Below are 21,799 nucleotides of genomic sequence, written 5' to 3' on the forward strand. Positions count from 1 at the left end.
AACCACCACCATCATCACCATCATCATAGTCATCTTCATCACCATCACCACAACCATCACCATCACCATCATCACCATCATCACAACCACCTTCATCACAATCATCACCATCACCACCATCACCACCACCACCATCACCATCATCACAACCACCTTCATCACAATCATCACCATCACCATCATCACAACCATCTTCATCACCATCATAACCATCATTACAACCACCTTCATCACCATCATCACTACCAACTTGCATTATGTCATGGACACAAAGTACAGGGAAGAAACATTAAGACCAGATATAAAAAGCAGTAGGTATGCGAGCTCACTTGAGTTCATTCATAATGGGGGCAATAGGTACATAAAAACAAATTCATGGTTTGTATGCTTCATCCCTCTGTGCACGCTCCAATCAGAAATTCTCTAGGCTGCTCCTTTCAGGACATCATATGTTCTTGTCAGAATTTATAAATTCAGGTTCAGAAAGTTATAATAATAAATTAGAATTGAATTGGCCAGGGAAACAAAATCCCCTTGAAGGTATCACTAGTTTGTCATGAACTCAGGATCTTGCAGAAGTTTTCCTGCTGATAATGTAAATGCCTCGCTTGATGTAACACATACAATGATAACGTTTTCCTTTTTCTCTGAAATGGCACTTCATTTCTAGTACTCTCAATCTGAGATTGAAAAAGTCTTTTAATAACCACTCTGAAGTGCTCTGCATTCAAAACTGAGGTTTTAAATGAAATACGTTTTTTTAAAAAATATCAAATGTGAGCACAAATGATATTGTTCCATGAGATTACAAAAACAAAATAGAGTGAGAAAGTTAAGAAACAATTTCCCAGCAGTGCAATGATCGCAGCAATGAGCTGCCCAATAAAGGCAGCAAACCGGCAGAGCCAAGGAGGAGACAAGCTAGGGCTCTGCAGGGACACTCCCTGCAGACACACAGGGACAGAGGCCCAGGACGGAGCCCCCACCCCGGGGCGGCCTGCGCAGCCAGGCGGCACCATTCATGGGCTGGGCCTATTGGACCTCGGGCTTGGCTCGCCTCTGTCACCTGTTCACCTTCGTCAGGGGCTGCGAGTAAGGCTTGTGCTCCGGTCCCCACAGCACTGGCGCACTGCCTGTGGGGGGTGCTCAGTAAATGCTTGGAGACGGAATAAGGGCACGACTCCGCAACAGTGGTCAAGTACAGGGAGAAACAGGGCCTGGGCGGTCAACTGCAGAGTCACCTTCCTTCCAGCACAAGGACACACTGCCCTCCTGGACCCGTGGCCGACTCCCTCCACAGCACTTCTGGGGTACGATCCCCGTCATCTCTGGAAAGGGGTTCCTAAGGACTGCTTAAGGAACTACCAGTCTTAAAAGACTCCCTGGAAGGAACAGCTTCACTGGCCCATGGTTAATAAAATCAGAGGCTCAACCAGCCTCCACCGGCCGCTGCCGGGGCTGAGAAGCATCCAGCCTGGCGGCTGTCCGTGGGCAGCGGGGCAGCAGGGGCCTCGTGCGGACCTCACGCCGGCCAGGGAACGCCAGCCTAGGGCAGGGCCACAGTCCCCCACAGACGGCGTTCCCACTCCCCTCTGGGGGCGCTGGTCCCTTCTCCCTGACTATCGCCTCCCACCCATGAAAGGGCCCCACTCTCTGCAGGCCACAGGAAGCCCATGAAGCCAGTGACTCCGGTCTCCCCGCGCTCATCCCTTCTGAAGCCTCGGCATCGATTCTCTCCTCCGCTGACACACGTAACTCCCGGAGACGATGATGGGATGTGCATGGGCACCGAGGGGAGCATAGAATTTTATCTCTGTGAAAATGGCACGAGCGTGGCACAGCAAACTTTTTGTTTTTTTCCCAAGGCTTTTACTTGGGGCAATATATTGTACATGTGGTTGTGAGTTTCTTCCTTCTTTTTAATTTTAAATCGAGATTATGAACATATTTTATGCAGGTTAATATATCCTTTTCATGTAAATTTAACTGAAACCAGTTCTATCGAGCACATTAACGACGACAAGAGAAATTCTCGGGCTTATTATAAACATCCTTCACGAAACCTGAAACACACGTCCTCTGGAAATAATTTTGCTGGGATTTGGGTTATTATTAAAATCCTCCCAGCACTCTGTGGCTGGTGCGGAGCGTGCTCGAAGCTTCTCCCTGCTACTGATCAGAGAAAGGCTCTTTCTGGCCCTGGCAGCACATTCTCACGAGAACTGGGCTGGGAGGAGGGGCTCCTTCCCTGACACCGGACCAACACTGAGCAGGGCACAGCCTTTCGGTCCCCGGCTGCCCACTGGGCGGGGGCTAGTGCCTGAGACAGGCTCCCTCTCAACAATCATAAAGTGCACGGCCTCCCTTCTGCCCATCTGGGTGCCCTGGTCTTTCAGCAGGTTTGCTGCAGACTTTAAACCCCAGGGCAATCCAGGCGAGCAGGTCAGATTCCACCCACGAGAGGCCCAGGGCATCACTGGCAGGGCTGCTCCCAGCTGACATGGGGACAAGCTCTCCAGCAAGGTTTTCAGCAGTGAGGAGTCACGATACCTTTTAGAAGCAGATTCTCACATTAACATTTCTCTGTGTTGATTAAATAAGAAAAGCCCACCAACTCCTTCCTTACTAAACTGTTAGCCCTCTCTGAGGTGGCAGGCAGCGACTGTCTTGTTGGCAGTAACCCAAACAGAGCTGGCTGAGTTTGATGTGTAATTCAGGGCTGCACTTCTCTACACTCTGATGTTCCTCAGATTTATCTGGGATCTTGTTAACTTGCTAACTATAGACTAGAATTCAGTAGATCTAGGGTGGCATCTATAACTTCTAGGTGACACCCAGGCTGCTGGTCCACGGACCACACGTGGAGCAGTGAAGACTGAGAGAGCCAATCTCAGATTCTGCCCTCAATCGTTCATCCATTTCACGCACACTCGGCAAATTCCAGGTTCTCTTCTGGGGACACAGGAATGAGGAAGGTGGGTCTTTGATGATTTTAAAACTAGTCCTAATGAAAATGTAATACTTTCGAGCAGCAAAGGACACAATCAAGAGAAGGAAAGGCAACCTACAGAATGGGTGAAATTATTTGCAAATTATATATCTGATAAGAGGTGAATATCCAAAATGTATGCATAAAGAACTCCTACAATTCAACAACAAAAACAGCACCACTGATCAGGGAAACAACAATCAAAATTACGACGAGGTATATCTCACACCCATTCACATGGCTGTTATCAGAAAACAAAATAAGTGTTGGGTAAGATGCAGAAAAACTGGAGCCCTTACGCACCAACACTCCTTGTTGGTGAGAATGTAAACTAGCTGCTACAGAAAACAGTATGACTTCATTTCCTCAAGATATTACAAATAGCATTACCATATGATTTCACTTCAGCAATTTCACATCCAGGTATTTACACAAAATAACTGAAAGCAGGGACTCGAGTGATCTGTGCATGTGTGTTCACGGCTGCACTATTCCCAACAGCCAACATGCGGACGCAACCAGTGACCACTGACAGGAGAGCGGCTGAGCGAAATGTGGTCAGTACACACAGCGAAGTACTACTCAGCTGCAGAAAGAAAGGAAGCTCTGACATGTTGCAACGTGGATGGTCCTGGACAACGTTAAGCTCAGTGAAATAAGCCGTCACAGAAGGACAAACACTGTCCGATTCCATGTGCATGCACTAAATACCCAGAGGAGTCAGTGCAGAGACAGGCAGTGCAGGGCTTTGCAGGGCTGGGAGGGGAGAGCAGAGCTGTTTTGTGAGTACAGATTTCGCAGGATGAGAAGATTTCCGGAGACTGTGCAACAATGTGAATGTACTTAACACGACTGAAATGTACTTATAAATAGGGTGGTAAATCTGAAGCTATGTGGATGTTGGCACAACTGAAAAGAGCATCCCACTGTCTGTGCTAAGGTGTCTATGGTGTACTCAGCCTTCACAGTACAGGGAATGGAGAGATCACTTTGTGACAAGGGACCACACGGTGCTCATGGAGGAGAGTCACCCAGGCGGGTGAACATGACTTCAGCACTGGGTGGGAAGGACTGAAATACAGGCCGGGCCAGGTGCTGTGGATGGAGCCCAGGGAGAGGCCCTGACATCGGGTGGATGGGGGCGGGGTGGGCACGAGCCAGCTGTGGCAGCGAGGAGGGGGAAAGGGTCAAGCCTGGCACACCAAAAACTAACAGCCAGGCTTCGGTCCCCAGTGGACACGGGTGAGGGAGGGGGCACCTAGGCTCTGGCCAGGACAGCCATTCCCTGAGGCAGGGGTTCCCGGTGGAGCAGGACTGGGGGAAGGTCATGAGTTCAATGTGTGCTGGCGCAAATCTGAGGTAGGTGTAGAGCCTCCAGGGGAGTGGCCTGTAAACAGAACCAGTCCGGAATGGGCTGGGGAAATGGGCTGCACCGGTGACTGCTGCCCCCGGGAGGGTGCTGGGCCTCCCAGGCGGTGTGTTCCAGGAGAGAACTCAGAGATGGCCAGCACTGGAGGGTGGCCAGGAAGCAAGCCTGGCGGCCCGGGGAGCGGCCACAGGCAGGAGGAGAGCAGATATCGGGGCAACGGCAGGTGAGCCGGTGCCTCCAGGGACAAGGGCATCGGTGCACCCAGGGGGCAGGAAGAGCAGATTAGCTGAGACGTGCCACGGGGCTGGTGATGGGAAGGTCACCAACACGCACAGGTGCAACTCTGATGTCCAGGCGAACCTAGATTTGTGGAAAAGCGGGCTGAAGGGGCAGGAGGCCTCAAACAGAAGGGGAGAGAGCACATCTCGTAGGTTTGTGGCAGCTCTGTGGGAGGACGGGACAGAGCCCGCGGGGCCACTGGTAAGAGGACCTAGACCCACGGGTACCCGGTAGAACAGGAGTCAGGGGATGATGGCCTGTTTCCCACGCCACTCACAGGCAGCCACGCTTCATGCTGAGGCACGGGGGAGCCCTGAGAGGGCTTCCAGGGGGGATGACAGACAGGGCTGTGTTTTAGATCAATCCCCAGGCAGCAGCGTGGGGGATGGGTGGGAACAAGAGAGACAGGATACAGGAGGCCCCTGGGAAACGGGAGGGACTTCAGCCCACGATGTTCCCGATATTTGTCTTCAGTCCCTGCTCACAAGAAATCATCTTCTCCTTAGAGAACGAGGGTGGCCGGTCCCGTCCCGCTCCCGAGTGCTGTCTATGAGGGACTGAACCCGGAGGGGGGGCAGTGGCGACCCTCAGCGAGGAGGGGTGCACCCCGGCTGAGAGGGGGCATAGCAGCTCATTCGCCAGGGGCGACCTCAGCTTGGGTGCGCTGACTGCCGCCCTGGACCTCACGTTCCCCATGGCTACTGGCCCCCGACGCGAGGTCTGCCTCCCATCGCAGACACCGCGCTCTTCCTCCACGGCGCCTGCGCCAACACCCGCCCCACGCGACAGGAACAGGTGCAGTGGCTCCTGGCTTTCCTGTCCCTCCCGAGACAGCTTCTCCTGGAAGTGGGTGAATCAGCTCCCCGGGCGCTGGGAGCTCTGCTGCAGGGTGGCTTCGCCACGTGGGGCGGGGGCCCCAGGAGGCTTGGAGGGGTCTTTGAGCCAGTGCCTATGCCCACCCCAACTTAAAGGGACACTACACATTTTGCATTTTGTGAAAGTGCTCCCTGGCCCCCACAAGGAGGAAGAACCACCGATCTGTTGGAACACCCCTGTGAGCGTGTAAGGTCCTTACACAAGCTGGCTACACTCTGAGGAGGAACCTGCGAGCTCAGTGTGGCCTCGCCCTCTGACTTGCTACCTTTGAAAGCGGGAGGCTGGGCTCGGTTATTTTAAAAAAGTGGAGGGCAGTTTCCACACCTTGATTAGAAGATGTTTAAAATGCCTTTCTTGCCTCCGTTTTCTTCTTGAGTCCTCTCATTTCTTTTTACACTTCCCAACCACTGTTAGTCTCTGGTATATGTACTTCTTGCGAAACACCATGTTATCTTGGAAACTTAAGACAAGATGCCCACTTGCTAAAGCTTTCAAGGTGACAGCACAAGGATCCAGGCTCAGCAGGTCCGCCTGGAGTCTGGGGCGGGGTTGGGGAGGTCGGGGGTGGGCACCAAGAGCTGACGTGCACACGTGAGATGAGAAATGGGACCATAAAGCCCCTGGCGGAGAAGCTGGCACACAGCAGGTGCTCAGTAAATGGAGGTTCTCCCTTCCAGTCGGTGAGTCCGTGCGGGCAGTGGGCAGGTTGGCTTCCTGGGTGAACACGTCACCATCACGCTAGAAAATGGGCCGTGGAGCTCAGAGGCCTATGACTGCTCCAGGAAGCACTGTTTTACGGACATCGTGGCAAAATGAAAAAAATTGCAGAATTAAACACCTAAACTGGTACCAGGCCCCAAAGAAAAGATGCGTCACGTCATACCCACCAAAGTCTATGTGAGTTAAGTAGCTATTGACTTTAGTTTCAGTGGCCATCAAGACTTATTGATCCGAGAGGTAAGTATTGACGAGATTGAGACTGGGGTCAATGCTGGCCTCCGGTGAAAATAAATCTTCATATTAACGAAAACCTGCAGATGCTGGGCCTGGTAGCTCTGACTCTAAACTGCTGCTCAGACAGGCCCAGTTCAAGCCAGCTCTTTCTTTTACTGTGTTTTGTAATAACTGTAAACTGGCTTCCAAATGGACTTGCTTCTTGTTGATATAGAACATTTTAAGTCTTTTCATATCTTAAATGATCAGGGGACAATTTGGTATTTAAAAAACTTATTGGGAGTACTTCCATAAAACAAAGAATCCTCTTGAAATTCATATAACTGCCCAAGACTTACTTTCTGTGAAAATTAAGAATTTCCTGTGTTGAATCTCTCCAGCTCAAACAAACATACAACCAAGAAAGTCAACAACAGAACTTTGTGATCAGGTCAGAGCAATCTTAGAAAATGCTGTGGAACCCAGTCTGTTTGTAAGTGGCCAGAACAGCTTAAGGCAGCATTCTGTACCCAAAAGATGGGTGTATAACTGATTTCTATTTGATGGGTAAGTGAATGGTGGGGACTACAGAGAGTTATCCACCCAAGACTGATGACACTGCATAGAGCTGTCCACCCGGACGGCAGCTCTGTCTTCATGGGAGAAGGAATACTGTCCTTGTGGGTTGTAGGAGCTCACTTTTCTTAAACAGTATGTCCTCACATGCAAATCTTGTGAGGATTAATATGATGGCATGCAAAGAGCACTTTTTGATACATCCCTGGATATGTCAACAGAACTTCAATAAGTAGCCATTTCTATTATTACCATGGATTCGAAACAGCAGGTCCTTGAGCAACTTAGAGAGAACGTAAGGTGGGGAACTTTACAAGGCACAGTCACTCTTGAGGTTGTTGAGAAATATCAGAATTAAGAAGACAAGACCTAAAAAATGCACACGTGCCCACGCGGCGCAGGTGAGAGGAAGGCGAGCTCAGCCTGTCTCTCTCAGGGAGACTGAATCTCACGATGGGACGCGGGATGCTCAAAGGCAAGGGAAGTTGGTAGTTTTAGCCTTTGCATTCAGTTCAGCTTCCAAAAGCCCACTGAGCGACCAGAGATCTACTGAAATCAGCAAAACCTCGGCTGCTGCATTTAGGGATGAGTAATAGTCAACAGAGCAGAACTGATGAAGAATTTCTGATGATATAAACCAAATGGAATCACACTGTATGAACCCACAATTCACTGTAGGACAAGGGAGGCTCCCTTTGGAAAACAGGTAAGGAAACAGAAGGGAGGAAACCTGGGCACAGAGCAGGGCCCAGGTTGAGACTGGACAGGACATTATAGCCATGCTCAGAGACCCAGACTCCACTCTGAGGCAAATCCTCAAATAAGCTGGTTAAAACTTTACATTTTGGTTGAGAAGGACCCAGGTTCAAGTCCTGACTGCCACCCACAAGCTGTGTGACCTTGTGTAAGTCACTCGTTTACTGACTCTCGGTTTCACTGTCCCCATCTGCAAAAACAGAATGGCAGGACCTACCCATAGAGGGTATGCAGACTCACCAACACACTTCCCTGTGCTAGACACTGCTCTGGGCATGGGGAGAACAGGCGTGGCCAGACAGGCATGCTCCCTGCCTCCGCAGACCTTGCGTTCTGGTGAAAGCGAGAGGCAATTAACACATAGATGTAAAGCATGTGAAGGTGCCTCTGGTGGGGAGTGCCTCAGAGGGTGGCATGTTTTATGCAGGGTTTCAGAAGCTTCCGCACTGCGGTGTGCTTAGACAGAGACCAGAGGGGGCGGGTGATAAGCCACAGGCATACGCTGGGAAGGAAGGTCCAGGCAGAGTGGACAGCTGGTGCACAGGCCTGTGCAGACCTTCTGTATGTTTAAAGACTACCGGGGAGGCCAGTATGGCCAGAGGGGAACGAGAAAGGGGGGAGGCTGTAAAAATGATGTCCAAGAGGCAATGGGGTCTAGACCACAGAGGGCTGTGCTGTCCAACACGGCAGTCACCACCTGCACCGGGCTCTTAAGGGCTTGAAATGTAGTTCTGACACGAGATGTGCAGTAGGCGTAACTTACACACTGGATTTTGAAGATTTAGTAAAACAAAAGCATGTAAAATATTTCATTAATAATTTTTCATATTGATTATATGCTTAAATGATAGTATTTTAAACCATATTATTAAAACTGGTTTCATCTGCTTCTTTTCAAGTCCTTACTCTGGCTACTAGAAAATGTTATTTGCATGTGTGGCCTGCATGATGTGGGGTTCCAGGTCACAGTAGGAGTTGGGCATTTACGTTGAGCAATATGGGAAGTAAACAGTTTTTAGCATATTTCCCAGAACACCGTGGGGGCAGTTTATAAAACTAGATTTCCATTCACAGACAAATCGCTCAGATGTGAAAGCAAATAAAGGTATTTGAAGGGAAGACACTGAGCTTACAAAAGAGTGATAACACTAGGAAAAGCTAAGTTTAAATAATTGTTTACAGCGTACTGATAAGATAAATTCAACTAGCAAGTAATGATTATTAAAATATAAAACAAAGTATAAAAATAATCTGATAAACAGATACAACTGAATCCGCTCTTAAATTCCAAACGGATCAGAGAAAAACAGGCATAAAAAAACCCATACAAGTATTTCATTTCAGCCATCCTGGTAGATGTGAACTAGTTTTATGCTTTTCACTTGCATTTCCATGGCGCCAATGAGGTTAAATGATTTTCATGAGCTTACTGGCTATTTGTGCATCTTCTTTCATGAAGTGTATGTTTAAGGCTTCCTCCCATTTTTATTGTAATGTTGTCATTTCTCATCGATTCGTAGGTGTGCACGTGTTCTAGATAGTCCTTCGCCAGATACACGCGTGACAGACATGTCTGCCCAACCTTCGGCCTGTCTTTTCATTCTTGTGTTCATAGCTTTAATCAGAATAGACTTTCTAACTTTCAACACAATCCAAATTTTTCAATCTTTTCTTTTATGGCTGGTACTGTAGGTGCTGTGTTTAAGTAACCTTTGCCTACCCTGACATTCGGGAGATAGGTTATCTTTAGGAAGCTTTATTTTCCCCTTTTACTTCGGTCTGTGCTCCTTCTCTAATCTTGTGTGTGGTGTGAGGCAGGGGTTCTGGATCTTCATGTTTCAGGTGGACCAAAAGGCCTATTACCATACACTCAAAATATAAGCCCTTCCTCGCTACATGTGATGCCACTTTTGTAATAAATCAAGTGACGGTGTATATGTAGATCGGTTTGGAGTTCTTGATTCTGTTCCTTTGGTCTATTTGTCTTTGTGCTATTGCCGTACTAAATTAATTGCTGTGGCTTTAATGTAAATCTTTGGAGTTAGTATATAAATTCCCCACTTTGTCTTTTCCTTCAAGAATAGCCTGCCCTTCACAGTACACACACATTTTAGAATAGCTTTGCCAGCTTCTCTTCCTCTCTCTCTCTTGCACAACTGATGAACAACACTGGCACCAAAATAAGCAACAATACGATTGGAAACTAAAACAATTAAATATCCATGCATCCATACTGATATAGAGAAATCAGTGAATAAATAAATGAGAGAAGGGGTCCACCTTCCACTCTTCCTTACAAAAGAATTTCAAATAGTAAATGCAGACAGATTGAGGCAAACAGAAAATCACCATTAACACACCATAGCAACATCCACTGATAAATGCTGAAAAGAGTGGGCAGAGTTCAAGGAAAACAGAATGTCTGCATAGCTTTGATGGCTCTCTCCCCCAATTTATTTTAAATGTTTATTGATTGATTGATTTTTAGAGAGAGAGTAAAGGACAGAGAGAGAGAGATATAGATCTCCTGCTCCACTTATGCATCATTGGTTGCTTCTTGTATGGGTCCTGACCAGGGATCAAACCCGCAAACTTGGTGCATTGGGATGACCTTATAGCCAACTGAGCTACCCAGCCAGGGCAAGATATTTATTAATTACTGTGGTGGTTTTGACAAGTCTACAAATTCTTTGCTGCCGCTCCCTTCCGGAGGTGGAGCTTAACTCTCCTCCCTCGAGTGTGAACTGGTCTGTGACTGGCTTCTAATGAGTAGCCCCTGGAAGGGGAAAGATTAGCCTCATACTGAAGAGGCTGCAGAGACCACCTCACGCAAGCGATGGAGATTCACACCACCGTCAATGGGATGCACTGACATCGCGTGCCTCCACCACGCTGCGACGACGGGGGGGATCGCCTCTGTGAGGCTCTTCCCCCAGGCCGACAACCCCATCCCAATCACCCGAAAAACTCAGAGAAGCCTAAATCAAGGGACTTTCTAACAAATAACTGGCCACTGCTCTTCAAAACTCTCAAGCCACTAAAGAAAAGGACAGGTCAGGGACTGTCGCAGACTGAAAGAGACTAGGAGACATGACAGCTCAATGCAGGGTGCTCTCCTGGACCGGATCCTGGGGTGGGAGGGAGGGAGAGCTGAAAACTGCGGGAATCCAGGGTAAGTGCGAAGTGCAGTAACCGATGATGACCTGGGCTGGGAACTCTGCGCCAGCCCCACAACTCTCTGTAACCTAAAATTACTTCAGAATAAAAAGCCCTAACACTTTTAAGGTCTGCACTGTGGTTACCAGGTAAATTTATACAAGCAGGTCCACTTTCTACTTTATACATTCCCAAGGGTGACTTCTTTCTTTGGAAAAGCGGCATTTCTAGTAAGGAAGAACTCATGCAGGGAGGTTGGCTCAAAAGCCAACAAGAAGGCAGAGGCCCCACGTGGGATGAAAGCACCAAGGACCTTCCTCGTGCTTTGAGCCAACAAAGGTACCACGTGGACCCTGAAGTGTGTGCGAGGCTTGAGGGACAGCGACACAGACTTTCATTACTCACCAGGGCGACCTTCCGTTGTGGCTTCAGCAGCTTCGGTTTGTGGGGCACAGCGGCCACAGGAGCTGTGGAAGTGCGTCCAGGGTTCAGCTTGTCATTCCTCCCAGGACCCTTCACACCCACTATGGGCTCACAGGCGCTCTCTGCGGAGACTCCCGGGCCCCTCCCTCCCCGCATGGAGAAGCTGCAGGCTCTGATCTGGGTGCCAGCGGGTGCCTCATCTTTGGACATGTCACCCTCTCCCTTCATCTGGTTCCACAAAACAACTCTGCATAGAGCACTGCCCTCTACACAGAGGTCAGGTGTGAGGTGAGAAACAGGTGGGATGGGTCAAGGCCGAGGCCGGCTCCTTCCTCGGGTCCTAACTGCGCACTGACGCTGACAGCAAAGGCCTCTGACCTCACAGCAGCGCTCGCTGGTCACCAGGGAGGGTGGAAACTGAGAAAGAAACGGAGGTCCTTTCTCTAATGTCACAGAGCTAGTACTTAGATGATACGAGACTTGAACTTGGCCTTGAAAGTCAGACAGACCTCACTTCAAAGCCAGGCTCTGCTCCTTGCTCTGAGGCTCACTCTCCCGTTGGTAAGGGAGGCGCGACCGGCCCTGACCGAACGGGACCAGGCAGCGGCCCAGGCAGTGGCTCGGCCCCCGCGCTCCCATGTCTACCGTCAGGCCTCACAGGGACCATGCCCTCAGCCCTCTGCCCCCAGTGACGGCTCAGCCTGCACGTGGTCGGACTCAATCCCAGGGCCCAATGTACCCAGGGGGCCCCAACTGAGGGACAAAGTGTACCTTGCCTTGTTATTAACTTGTTCACCTGGGCAATCCCAGTGCCTCCAACTCTAGTTCCAGTTCTTTGCGTGTGAACTTCTCTTGCATTGGCCACAGTTATTTTAGAAACTCTCTCTAGATGGTCTTAGTTTTCCTAAGACATACGCAGTTCTCTCCTCCAGAAATACCCATCCTTATTTACGCTCCTCTAAGTCATCACTGGAACCAAAGGATAACCCTTGTTTCATCCTCAGAACAAATCCAAAATAAATTACATAGCTAGTTTACAACTTTAGAACAATCGAAGAGGCTTCTCTCCCTTGACTGACCCACGATGTGACAGCCCTTGCCCCTCCCCACCGCGCGGATCACGTCGATAGTGAAGCACACTGTGGAATCTGCGGGTGCCAACTCCCGCCTCCCTGCTAAAGCCATGCTGGGCCAACAGCACCCCCAGCCCACCCCACGGATGGGGCTCTGTGAGGTGGGTTGACCGAAATCTAGGTGGGGGCCTCTGGACCATATATCGTTCTGACCAGAATCTAGGTGGGGGCCTCTGGACCATATATCGTTCTGACCGGAATCTAGGTGGGGGCCTCTGGACCATATATCATTCTGACCGGAATCTAGGTGGGGGCCTCTGGACCATATATCGTTCTGACAAGAATCTAGGTGGGGGCCTCTGGACCATATATCATTCTGACTGGAATCTAGGTGGGGGCCTCTGGACCATATATCATTCTGACTGGAATCTAGGTGGGGGCCTCTGGACCATATATCGTTCTGCCTGGAACCTAGGTGGGGGCCTCTGGACCATATATCATTCTGACTGGAATCTAGGTGGGGGCCTCTGGACCATATATCATTCTGACAAGAATCTAGGTGGGGGCCTCTGGACCATATATCGTTCTGCCTGGAATCTAGGTGGGGGCCTCTGGACCATATATTGTTCTGACTGGAATCTAGGTGGGGGCCTCTGGACCATGCATCACCAGGTGCCATGTCCTGCATCTGTCTACTCTCCCTGTCCCGAGCCCACATCACACCCCCGCCTACTCGGGGTCCGCGTGGGGGTGTCCTTGTGGGTAACTGCAGGCAGCCACCTACCTTTGGCAGGGACGGCGGGAGGAACGTCGGCCTTCTCCTTCCGCCTCTTGCCCTTCTTGGGCTGCAAAGGAGCCAAGCTGGTCACGCTGGTGACAGTCTCCCCTGAGCTGTAGAAGAAAAGGGTCCTGGTCAAAGCAAAGGCAGGTGTGCTCCGCGGGAAAGGAAAGGGAAGAGCAGTTTCCAAGTCCTCCCTGTGAACCTCATAAGGCAGGGTTATCTTACCCTGAACTGGGATTGCCTGCCCTTTGCTCATCTCCAGGGATGTCTAGAGGTCTGGTTCTGACCCTTGGCTGAGATAAGGACAATGAGGTGAGCTAGTTAGTGCTTTATAAGGTGTTGTTCAAAGTTCAAAAGTCCCTGGAGACACCAGGGCCAGCTTCTCTACATGGCCTAGAGATGTACAGATGTGTGGCTTACACCTGGTTGCACAGGCTGGTCTGGCTGCATCACCAGTAGGGTGTTAAGATATCACTAGACTTCTTGAGCTCCCCTAAGACCAGAGGTCCTTGCACAGATCTTTGTGGTTTACAAGTGTGAGTGGGAAAGGCCCCTGGGAGTCCTGAGGGCCCCGTGACTGTTCGTGCTTTCTCCTACTGCGGCCTTGCCTTCAGCAAGGCTGAGGTCAGCCCAGGGGTGCCGTTTTCAAGCACTGCGGCGTCAGATCCTGTCCACCTGTTCCCCAGGACCACCCAAAGTGTGGGGCTGGTAGCCTTACAGCACAGGTGAGAAGCCAAGACTTACAGGCGCTAAATGACCTTCTCTAAGTGACAAGGTCGGTAAGCAGCCAACGCAAAAGCTACAAACAGACTGTTCTGATGTGAAATCTGTTCTTGATACTACAAGTGGGGTGGGGTCCACATGTTTTCTTGAATGGCCATTGGTCTTATTTCAAATGCATCTTACGGGCTCCAGCAACCCACAGGGAAGCCCCTTTAGAATCTCTTGTCTTTGGGCACATTCTCCAGCCAAGAAGGTACAGTTACAACAACAGGCTCTCTTCCTAATACATGAAAATTTCTAGAAATCCATATGAATATGACCACTGCCTAAGAATGAATGAAGGTAGTAAATAGACAGTTTTCACACAAGAAGACACATGCTAAAACTCCCCATGAGAGGGATCCAAGATAAAACGCACTGCACTCCCTTTCTCCACTCATCAGAGTAGCCACCCCGAGTTTTAGGCAAGCGCTCCTCGGCAAGGCCGTGGGGAATCGGGCGCTCAGAGGCATCGCTGGTACGCATGTAAACCCTTCCTGATGGGAAACGCTTGGAAACCAGAGTAACTCGGGCTTTCAGAATCACAGAAGCTTCCGCTTCTTAAACTGGCAATTTCACTGCCAGGAATTCATTCTGTGAATATTCTTGCATGTGTACGAAAATGTATGAATGCGGGATTACAGTGCTGTTGTAACAGCAATAGACTGAAAACCACCCAGCTTTCCATTGGCAGGGGACTGGCTGAGAAAATTACGGTGACTCCACAAATCCACACATGGGGTCCTCTCTTGCCGTAAAAAGGAATGAAGCATCTACTGTGTACTGGTAAGAAAATATACATAGCTAAGTGAAAAACCTAGGTGCTGGAAAAATGTGTAAAATGTGATACTTTTTGAATAAAAATAGGGGAAAATAGGACTATGTATTCGTATTTCTACATACATGCATAAAGAAACTCCGAGAGTATACACAAGAATTTAAAAATAATGGTTCCTTAGAATGTGGTGCTGAGGAACTAAACAGATGGGAAACTGGGTATGGAGAATCATCACTACATATATGTATGTATTTTAAATTATTTAACCTTTTAATTTTAGTTATTAAACCACTTGATTAGATAATCTTTGAAAAACAGTAAATTAAACACAAGTAAATATCTAGATCTATTTAATAAAAGAAAATAAGCTATTCCAATATAGTCCTAAAATTTTAAAAATAAACAAAGACTGAATTTCCCACACTGTGGGAAAAAATTCCAGGAATACAGTTCACACTGAGATTCCCCTAAGATGGCTTATTTTTACTGGGGGCAGACATTCCAACTGGCCATAGCTTTAGAGGACACAGTCAACTATGTCAGTTCACAAAGAGCCGGAAAAGAATAAGTGTTTACAAAGCTCTGGCTGCTAAGAGAAAACACAGGATCAGAAACTCTCTAAATTGTTTAAATATACAGCCACATGTACAGTTCTTTCATAGCTTTTTAAATTCCTAAAATGTTTATTTTTTTCCTTCCATTATAAATTATAAATTAATTTATTTTCATTTCTTAAAATGGTAATTACAGGCATGGAGATAAAAGAAAATAAGTCTATCATAATCAAAATACAGCCTTCATAAATACCTCACACAGGCCTTTGTTTCCAGTCTTTTCCCCCTGCTGCATTTTTCTTACAGACTTCATTCTTTCTTTCCTTTTGCTTTAGGTTCACAGCAAAATTGAGGCGAAGGTACAGAGGTTTCCCATATATGCCTGCCCACCTCTCCCCGATGCACAGCCTCCCCGATTATCAATATCCCCCACCGGAGTGGCACATTTGTTATAATTCATAAAACTACATTGACACATCATTACCCAAAGTACACAATCTACCGTAGGGTTCACTCTTGGTGTTGTACATCCTATGAGTTTAGACAAATGTAGTATAATGTGTCCACTGCTGTAGTGTCATGCAGAGTAGTTTCACTGCCACAAAAATCCTCTGTGCTCCACCTCCTTCTCCCTCCACCCTTCAACTCCTGCCAACCACCGATCTATTTATTCTCTCCACAGCTTTGCCTTTTCCAGAATGTCATATGGTTGGAATCATTTAAATTTCCTCATGTCTTTTCATGGCTTGATAGCTCATTTCTTTTTAGCACTGAGAAATGTCCCATTTTCTGGACGTGCGGGTTTATTTATCCATTACCTACTGAAGGACATCTTGGGTTCTGCCCAGTTTTGGCAATTAAAACAGAGCTGCCATAAGCATCCACATTCAGGTTTTGGGGTAGACATAAATTCTCAACTCTTCCTTGGTTTTTATACTTTTTTTAATCTTACTGTACTTCAATTTCGCACCCTTCTTTCCCTTAACCTACATCCCTCTTAAGGCCACATGCTCATGCTATTCCTGCGAGAAGATAGGCCTCAGTCTACTTAGCCATTCCCTGACTTCCAAACATCCAATCCCCTTCCCAGTTCGTTATACAAATAATAATACTATAGATGTATTTGTGCTAATTGGTTTCCATTCTTAGACTTCCGTTTTTAGGCTGGATTCTTAGAGCCACAAGTACCAGTCCACAGACCATTTTCAAGGCTGTTTAATGCCCACTGTCAAAGTGGCCTGTGACAGGTTCGTCTACTTTATAGACCCTCGGTCAACAGATGAAGATATTTATCGTTCCTCCTCTTTAACACCAGGTTTATCAGCTAAACAATTACTCATTTAACGAAGAGAAATGGGGCACCCCTCTTCCTTGCACTTCTCTGATTGCCGGTGAGGATGATGCTCGCCCGTCCGTCTGACATGTCTCCCCGCTTAGGAAGGGTGCGTGGACACCTGCTCCTTTTCTTAGGACCCGAGCGCTTCCCACAGATGCGTACGCACCTTTCACACCAGTCTGTGACTGTTAGGGGGGTCAGAGGAGACAGCACAGCCTAAATTAGATGGGGCATGAAATGGCCAAATGGCACGGACCCAAATATCCACCATGTGGGTACAGGACGGGCAGGGCACTTCATGGTGCTGCCCAGGGACAATGCTGCTACCTGGGTGTCTCATGGTGGCGTGTCTTGGTTCTGAGGGGAGGGCTGCAAGTTTCAACTTAAATCTTGATCAAAATATCTTTCAGCTCAAGACAGTACAGGATGCCCTCCCACTGGCAGAGACTCAGCAGGACCAGTGCAGGGCAGAGCAGGCAGGTGGTAAGGAGGGAGAGGCTGCCCCCTGAGCAAGAACAGCTGCCCCAGGACACCAGGTAAAGCGGGCACCCTTGCCCTTGCCCGGTGTTGACCAAATTGTGAACAACCACATTCTGCAGAAGCTAAAGTGGACACCAGCTATCTGTCTCCATCCAGCAAGGCACTGTGAAAGGCGCTCAATACCTATAACCTCCAGCCCAGACAGGAGAGCTAAGCCTCAGAGAAGTCTGGGCAGGAGGCGTGGGATCTGCAGGGCAGCCTGCCTCCTTGGCCCTGAAGCAGGGACTCTGGGCCCAGACCAGACAACAGAGGACAAGAAAACTAGGACAGGAAGACAGTAAATCAAGTCACATCCACAGTGTCTGCTCCATGCTTAACTCGGCTCCCTAAAGAGAAGGTACTGGAAGGTGATGTCAGCACCCCACTGAATTTTAAGTTTGTACTAAATCAGGGTGGGGAGCTCCTGGGACTGTTACAGGTGCTCTAACCCCTGCTCCCACCTGAGAAGGAACCCACCTGAGTGCTGGGCTCTTGGGGGCAGGAACTGTGGCCAGGGCCCAAGACCAAGGGCTGATCTGGCCAGAGAGTGGGCAGAGGGGGAGGCGACCATGTTCCTGTCCCTGGAAATTGTCCAGAAGAAGTGACACCAACTGCCAGAATGGAGGTGGACAAGGGAGGGCAGCTAGTGGAACCCTCGCCTCTACTCCAGAGCTCAGGGTTGGAGTAGAAAAAAGAAGTGAGAGCACAGACGGAGCAGGTCCTATGACAGAACACAATGATGACTAAGCCATAGCCCAGCCACGCCTGCTGCCGTGCCTGGAGGTGAGAGCCCGACACTGGACTGCATGCCTGAGGCCAGTCTGGCCCTGCGGCAGTGCCATCCTCACACTCACTCCCTGGGGTCCACTGGAGCCCAGCAGCAGCTGCTCACACAGACGGGCTCTCTCTCATCTACCCATCGCCCCCAGGGGCTCCCACCCGCCTACCCATCGCCCCAGACACCAGTGCTCCCTTTGGTCCAGGGCACCTCTGTGCCTCAGCATACGAACTATGATTCCAAATGCTTCCTTGAGGTTTTTCAATCTTCCTTCCTGTTGATGAGTCAGTGCTCCTCATGCCTGGGCACCAGCCGCCTGTCACATGCTCACAGAGATTTGGTGTGGTCTGACCTGGCTGGGATGCCAAGTGTGGTTTTCAGGCCCAAGGTCCGACTCAGGAAGCCTGCCGAGGCTGTGCCAGAGCTGAGGATGGCGCGGCTCCATTCTGCCAGCGTCCTGCTAGGCCTGCTCCCCGGACCCTCTGCGCCTGGCCCCTTCTGGCTCCACACTGGCTTTGAAAGCTGTTGCTTCCTTAATCCCGTTTACCTTCAGAAGCATCCACAAGTTTCTTTCCCTCCTGCCCGCATATCCCAGTTCTGACCATGAAAAGGCCCGACCCAAATCCCGGAGGGCGCCGGCAGTTCCTTTCCGAGAGGCTCTGTGCTCCCTCTGCCAAGGCTGCACACGGCTCGCTCATTACCCCACGGCCTTGAACCCTGCGACAGGAAGCGCAGGCTCTCCAAGGAGGAAAGCTGGTCTCAGCAACCGTGGTGGCAATTCACTGGCATCAACAATTACAGGCAACCCCCCAGGTCTGCTGCCACTGGTCAAGGCCGAGCACTCATGCAAATGAGGCAGGTTTCCTGACATGTCACTCAGGCTCTCGAATGTGCTCCATGGGCTCCTCCTGCCCCTGGACACACAGCTCAATGACGCCTCTTGCCAGGAACTGCTCAAGAGCTGCATAACTTCATTTTCATGGTGGACGAATGGTGCCACTCACTGTCAGTGACTCCCTGAAATGCGTCTGGTACATAGTGAACATTTAACGGGTGACACCTATTACTACCTTACCAGTATTACTATTATTGTTCTGGAAATTTCTCTGAGTCCTTGAACGTGGGGCCAGACACAGCAGCTCCCTGCGCTGAGCCAGAGCCGGAGCACCCAGCACGGACCTGCAGATCCATGGAGCCACCACATGCTTCCCGCAGCCTCCAGCTCTGACCCTTCCGCAGCACCTCTGACGGGCAGCACAGCGGGAGCTGCTTCTGTGGGGGGGCTGCCAAGGAGTCTCCCTGTGCACAGGCTCCCATGGCCTTTCCTCACACACGGTTGGCACGCCGGAGGTTCTGCCGGGCCTCGTGGTCAGGGCTCTGCCGTTAGTCCCTGCCAGCCTCAGGAAACCAGCACACAGGCACTGCCTGGCTAGCGGTCTTGTTTATGGATTTCAACTATCTGGATGCTAACTGGCACAATGAGGGGGTGCTGCACTGCTGTTTCTGGCTCCACACAGTGTCCTGGTCATAAGAATACTGGCAGGGAGAGGCCGCTGAGTTCACCTGCTCAGAATCCACGCCCCACCCACAGGGTGAGGCCTCCTGTTTTTGTGGGTTTGAACCCACCCTCTGCTCAGCACAATCTGACCCTCTAGCCATAACCATAAGGGGCAGCTGTGTTTGCTGGTTAGGAAGGGAGATGACGCCTTCCCGAGGCTGGGGGTGAGTGGACCGGCGGCCACCTTTCCCTTCCCAATGGGAGGGGACCCAGCCTGTGGAGGCATCAACACCAGAGACAGCACTGCCCAGAAAAGAGCTAGGAATGGGGGCCACACGCGGCAGGGTCCTGTTAGGTGAGCCAGCCACTCCCTTCACAGGTAGGACCACCTGCACTGCCTCCTGGAATCCGATGTTCAGAAGTGGGACAGCGAACTAGCTACTTCTCTAAGTTGGCAGCTGCACCCAGGTTCTCTGCCCGGGGAGAGTAATTTACACCCTGCAGGTTCTGCCGGGTTAGAGATCAATCCCTGGCGCATCCGGCAGTGCAGGCGCGGGCACACCGGGAACCATCGGGAAGTGTCAGCCACAGCTGCTGTCACCTCACCGAGTCCTCACGACAACCCCGAGGGAGAGACATCTCCAAAGAAGCTGAGCACTGGCCCAGTCACCAGGCTGCCGGGTGGCAGGGCGCAGGTTCACACCAAATCCAGGTGGACCGTTCTCTACATTACATCAGGACTAGCAACCAGGGGAAGAAGAAGCTCGAACCCGTGCCCTGGGATGCGGTGGGGAAAAGATGGCACATGAGTGATGTGAGGGGTGCAGGAGGGAGGCCAGAAGACACATGCCTTGTCTGCTGTCCTTGCCCCACCACCTGGGCGAATGTGGGCAGAGGGGAAAGCACTCAGCATACATGTGGGCTCAGCACAAACAACCACTGCCATGGCTGGGTGTCTGCGAATCAGTGTCCGTGACCTGGGCCCACAGGGCTCTTCAAGTCGGGGGTGCTGGGTGGCAGCAGCCATCCCCACACCCACAGCCACGTCCCTCCCACTCCTCCTCTCGCTGCCCTGACTTTTCTGCAGCATCTGCTCCTTGGTCATTTGTGTGACATGCTCACAACAGAATCCAGGATTCCAAGCACACCTGGGACAGCGTGTCAGCTCTGGAGCCAGGTGCCGGGGCCGGCTTAAAGGCACAGACTGTCACCAGTGTGGTGCCGTGACAAGGACCTGGGCTGCACCTAGTCAAACCAGCATGAGGCTCTAGTCCAGACGATAAGGGAAGTCAGCAGGGTGCCCATCTCCAGCTCTGTGGGAGCAGGCCTGGCCCCCTCGGGGTTCAGGGTGCAGTGCAGTAAAGCAGGCCCTCCAGGGGGGCAGGTCTGTGGGCTGGCAACACAAGACATGCCCACAGGGAGAGCTCAACTCGGGCATACAGCCAGCCTTGCCGACAGCACCAGCTGGTGGAGGGGCAGCATTTCAGCAGGACTTGGTCATATCTGACCTCTGGTGGGAATCCCAGAGCTAGGGGAACCAAACCCCAATGCCTGCAAGGCTGGGACGATGCCCCCTCTCAGGCTTCTAGCCTCAGTCAGCACCAGCTCAGACCAGGGGCAAGAGGAGGGTCTGGGACGGGGGTGGGGGTGGGAAGCGGCCCAAATGCCTGGGGCCACATACTAGCATGGGAAGGCCATACACAGATCACAGCACATCCCGAGAAACCCTGCAGGCTGCTCCCCACGGCCTCTGACCACCCCACCATCACCTCCCCCACATCTGAAATGCAGTCCTTGGGGCCTTGTGGGGGCATATGCTCTAAAAAAAGAAATATAGAGCTTTCCTGAGGCATAATTTACTTACCATAAACTTGACTGATCATAAGTGTACGATTCAGTGATTGTCAGTGTATTTACACAGTTGTGAAGCCTCACCACAATGCAGTTTAGAACATTTCTGTAGCCCCCAAAAGGTCCCTCTTATGCATTTATAGCTAATCCCTATTCCTACCTCCAGCCCTGAGCAACTACTAATCCACTTTCTGTCTCTTTCCTGGACATTTGAAACAGAATCATACAATAAGCAATTTTTGCACCTGAATTCCTTCACTCAGTGTTTCTGAGGTCCGTGCCTGTTGTAGCACACGTCAGCAGTTCGTTCCTTTTTATCATCAAATAGCGCGTCACTGAATGAATGTGCTAAATTTTGTCTCTCTCTACACCAGTTGGTGAATATATTTAGGTTTTCTCCAGCTCTGGTTTTATAAATAAAGCAGCCATGACCAACTGCATGTATGTCTTTTTGTGGACATATGCCTTCGTTTCTCTAGGGCAGATTCCTACGAGTGGAATTGCTGGGTGAT

The 21,799-nt window shown here is 50.3% G+C and overlaps 1 protein-coding gene across 1 annotated transcript in view; it reads right to left on the reverse strand.

Moving 5' to 3' along the window:
* Positions 1 to 21,799, reverse strand: part of VSTM4 (V-set and transmembrane domain containing 4) — an 85,426-nt gene that overhangs the window by 12,565 nt on the left and 51,062 nt on the right. Inside the window, exons 6-7 of the mRNA XM_087824233.1 lie at positions 13,215 to 13,321; positions 11,340 to 11,401 (exon numbers count right to left, since the gene is read on the reverse strand). Of these exons, the coding sequence (XP_087680359.1) occupies positions 11,340 to 11,401; positions 13,215 to 13,321 (169 nt within the window). The remainder of the gene's footprint in view (positions 1 to 11,339; positions 11,402 to 13,214; positions 13,322 to 21,799) is intronic.

Source organism: Miniopterus natalensis, chromosome 14, assembly GCF_054644295.1.
Source record: "Miniopterus natalensis isolate mMinNat1 chromosome 14, mMinNat1.hap1, whole genome shotgun sequence".
NCBI lineage: Eukaryota > Metazoa > Chordata > Mammalia > Chiroptera > Miniopteridae > Miniopterus > Miniopterus natalensis.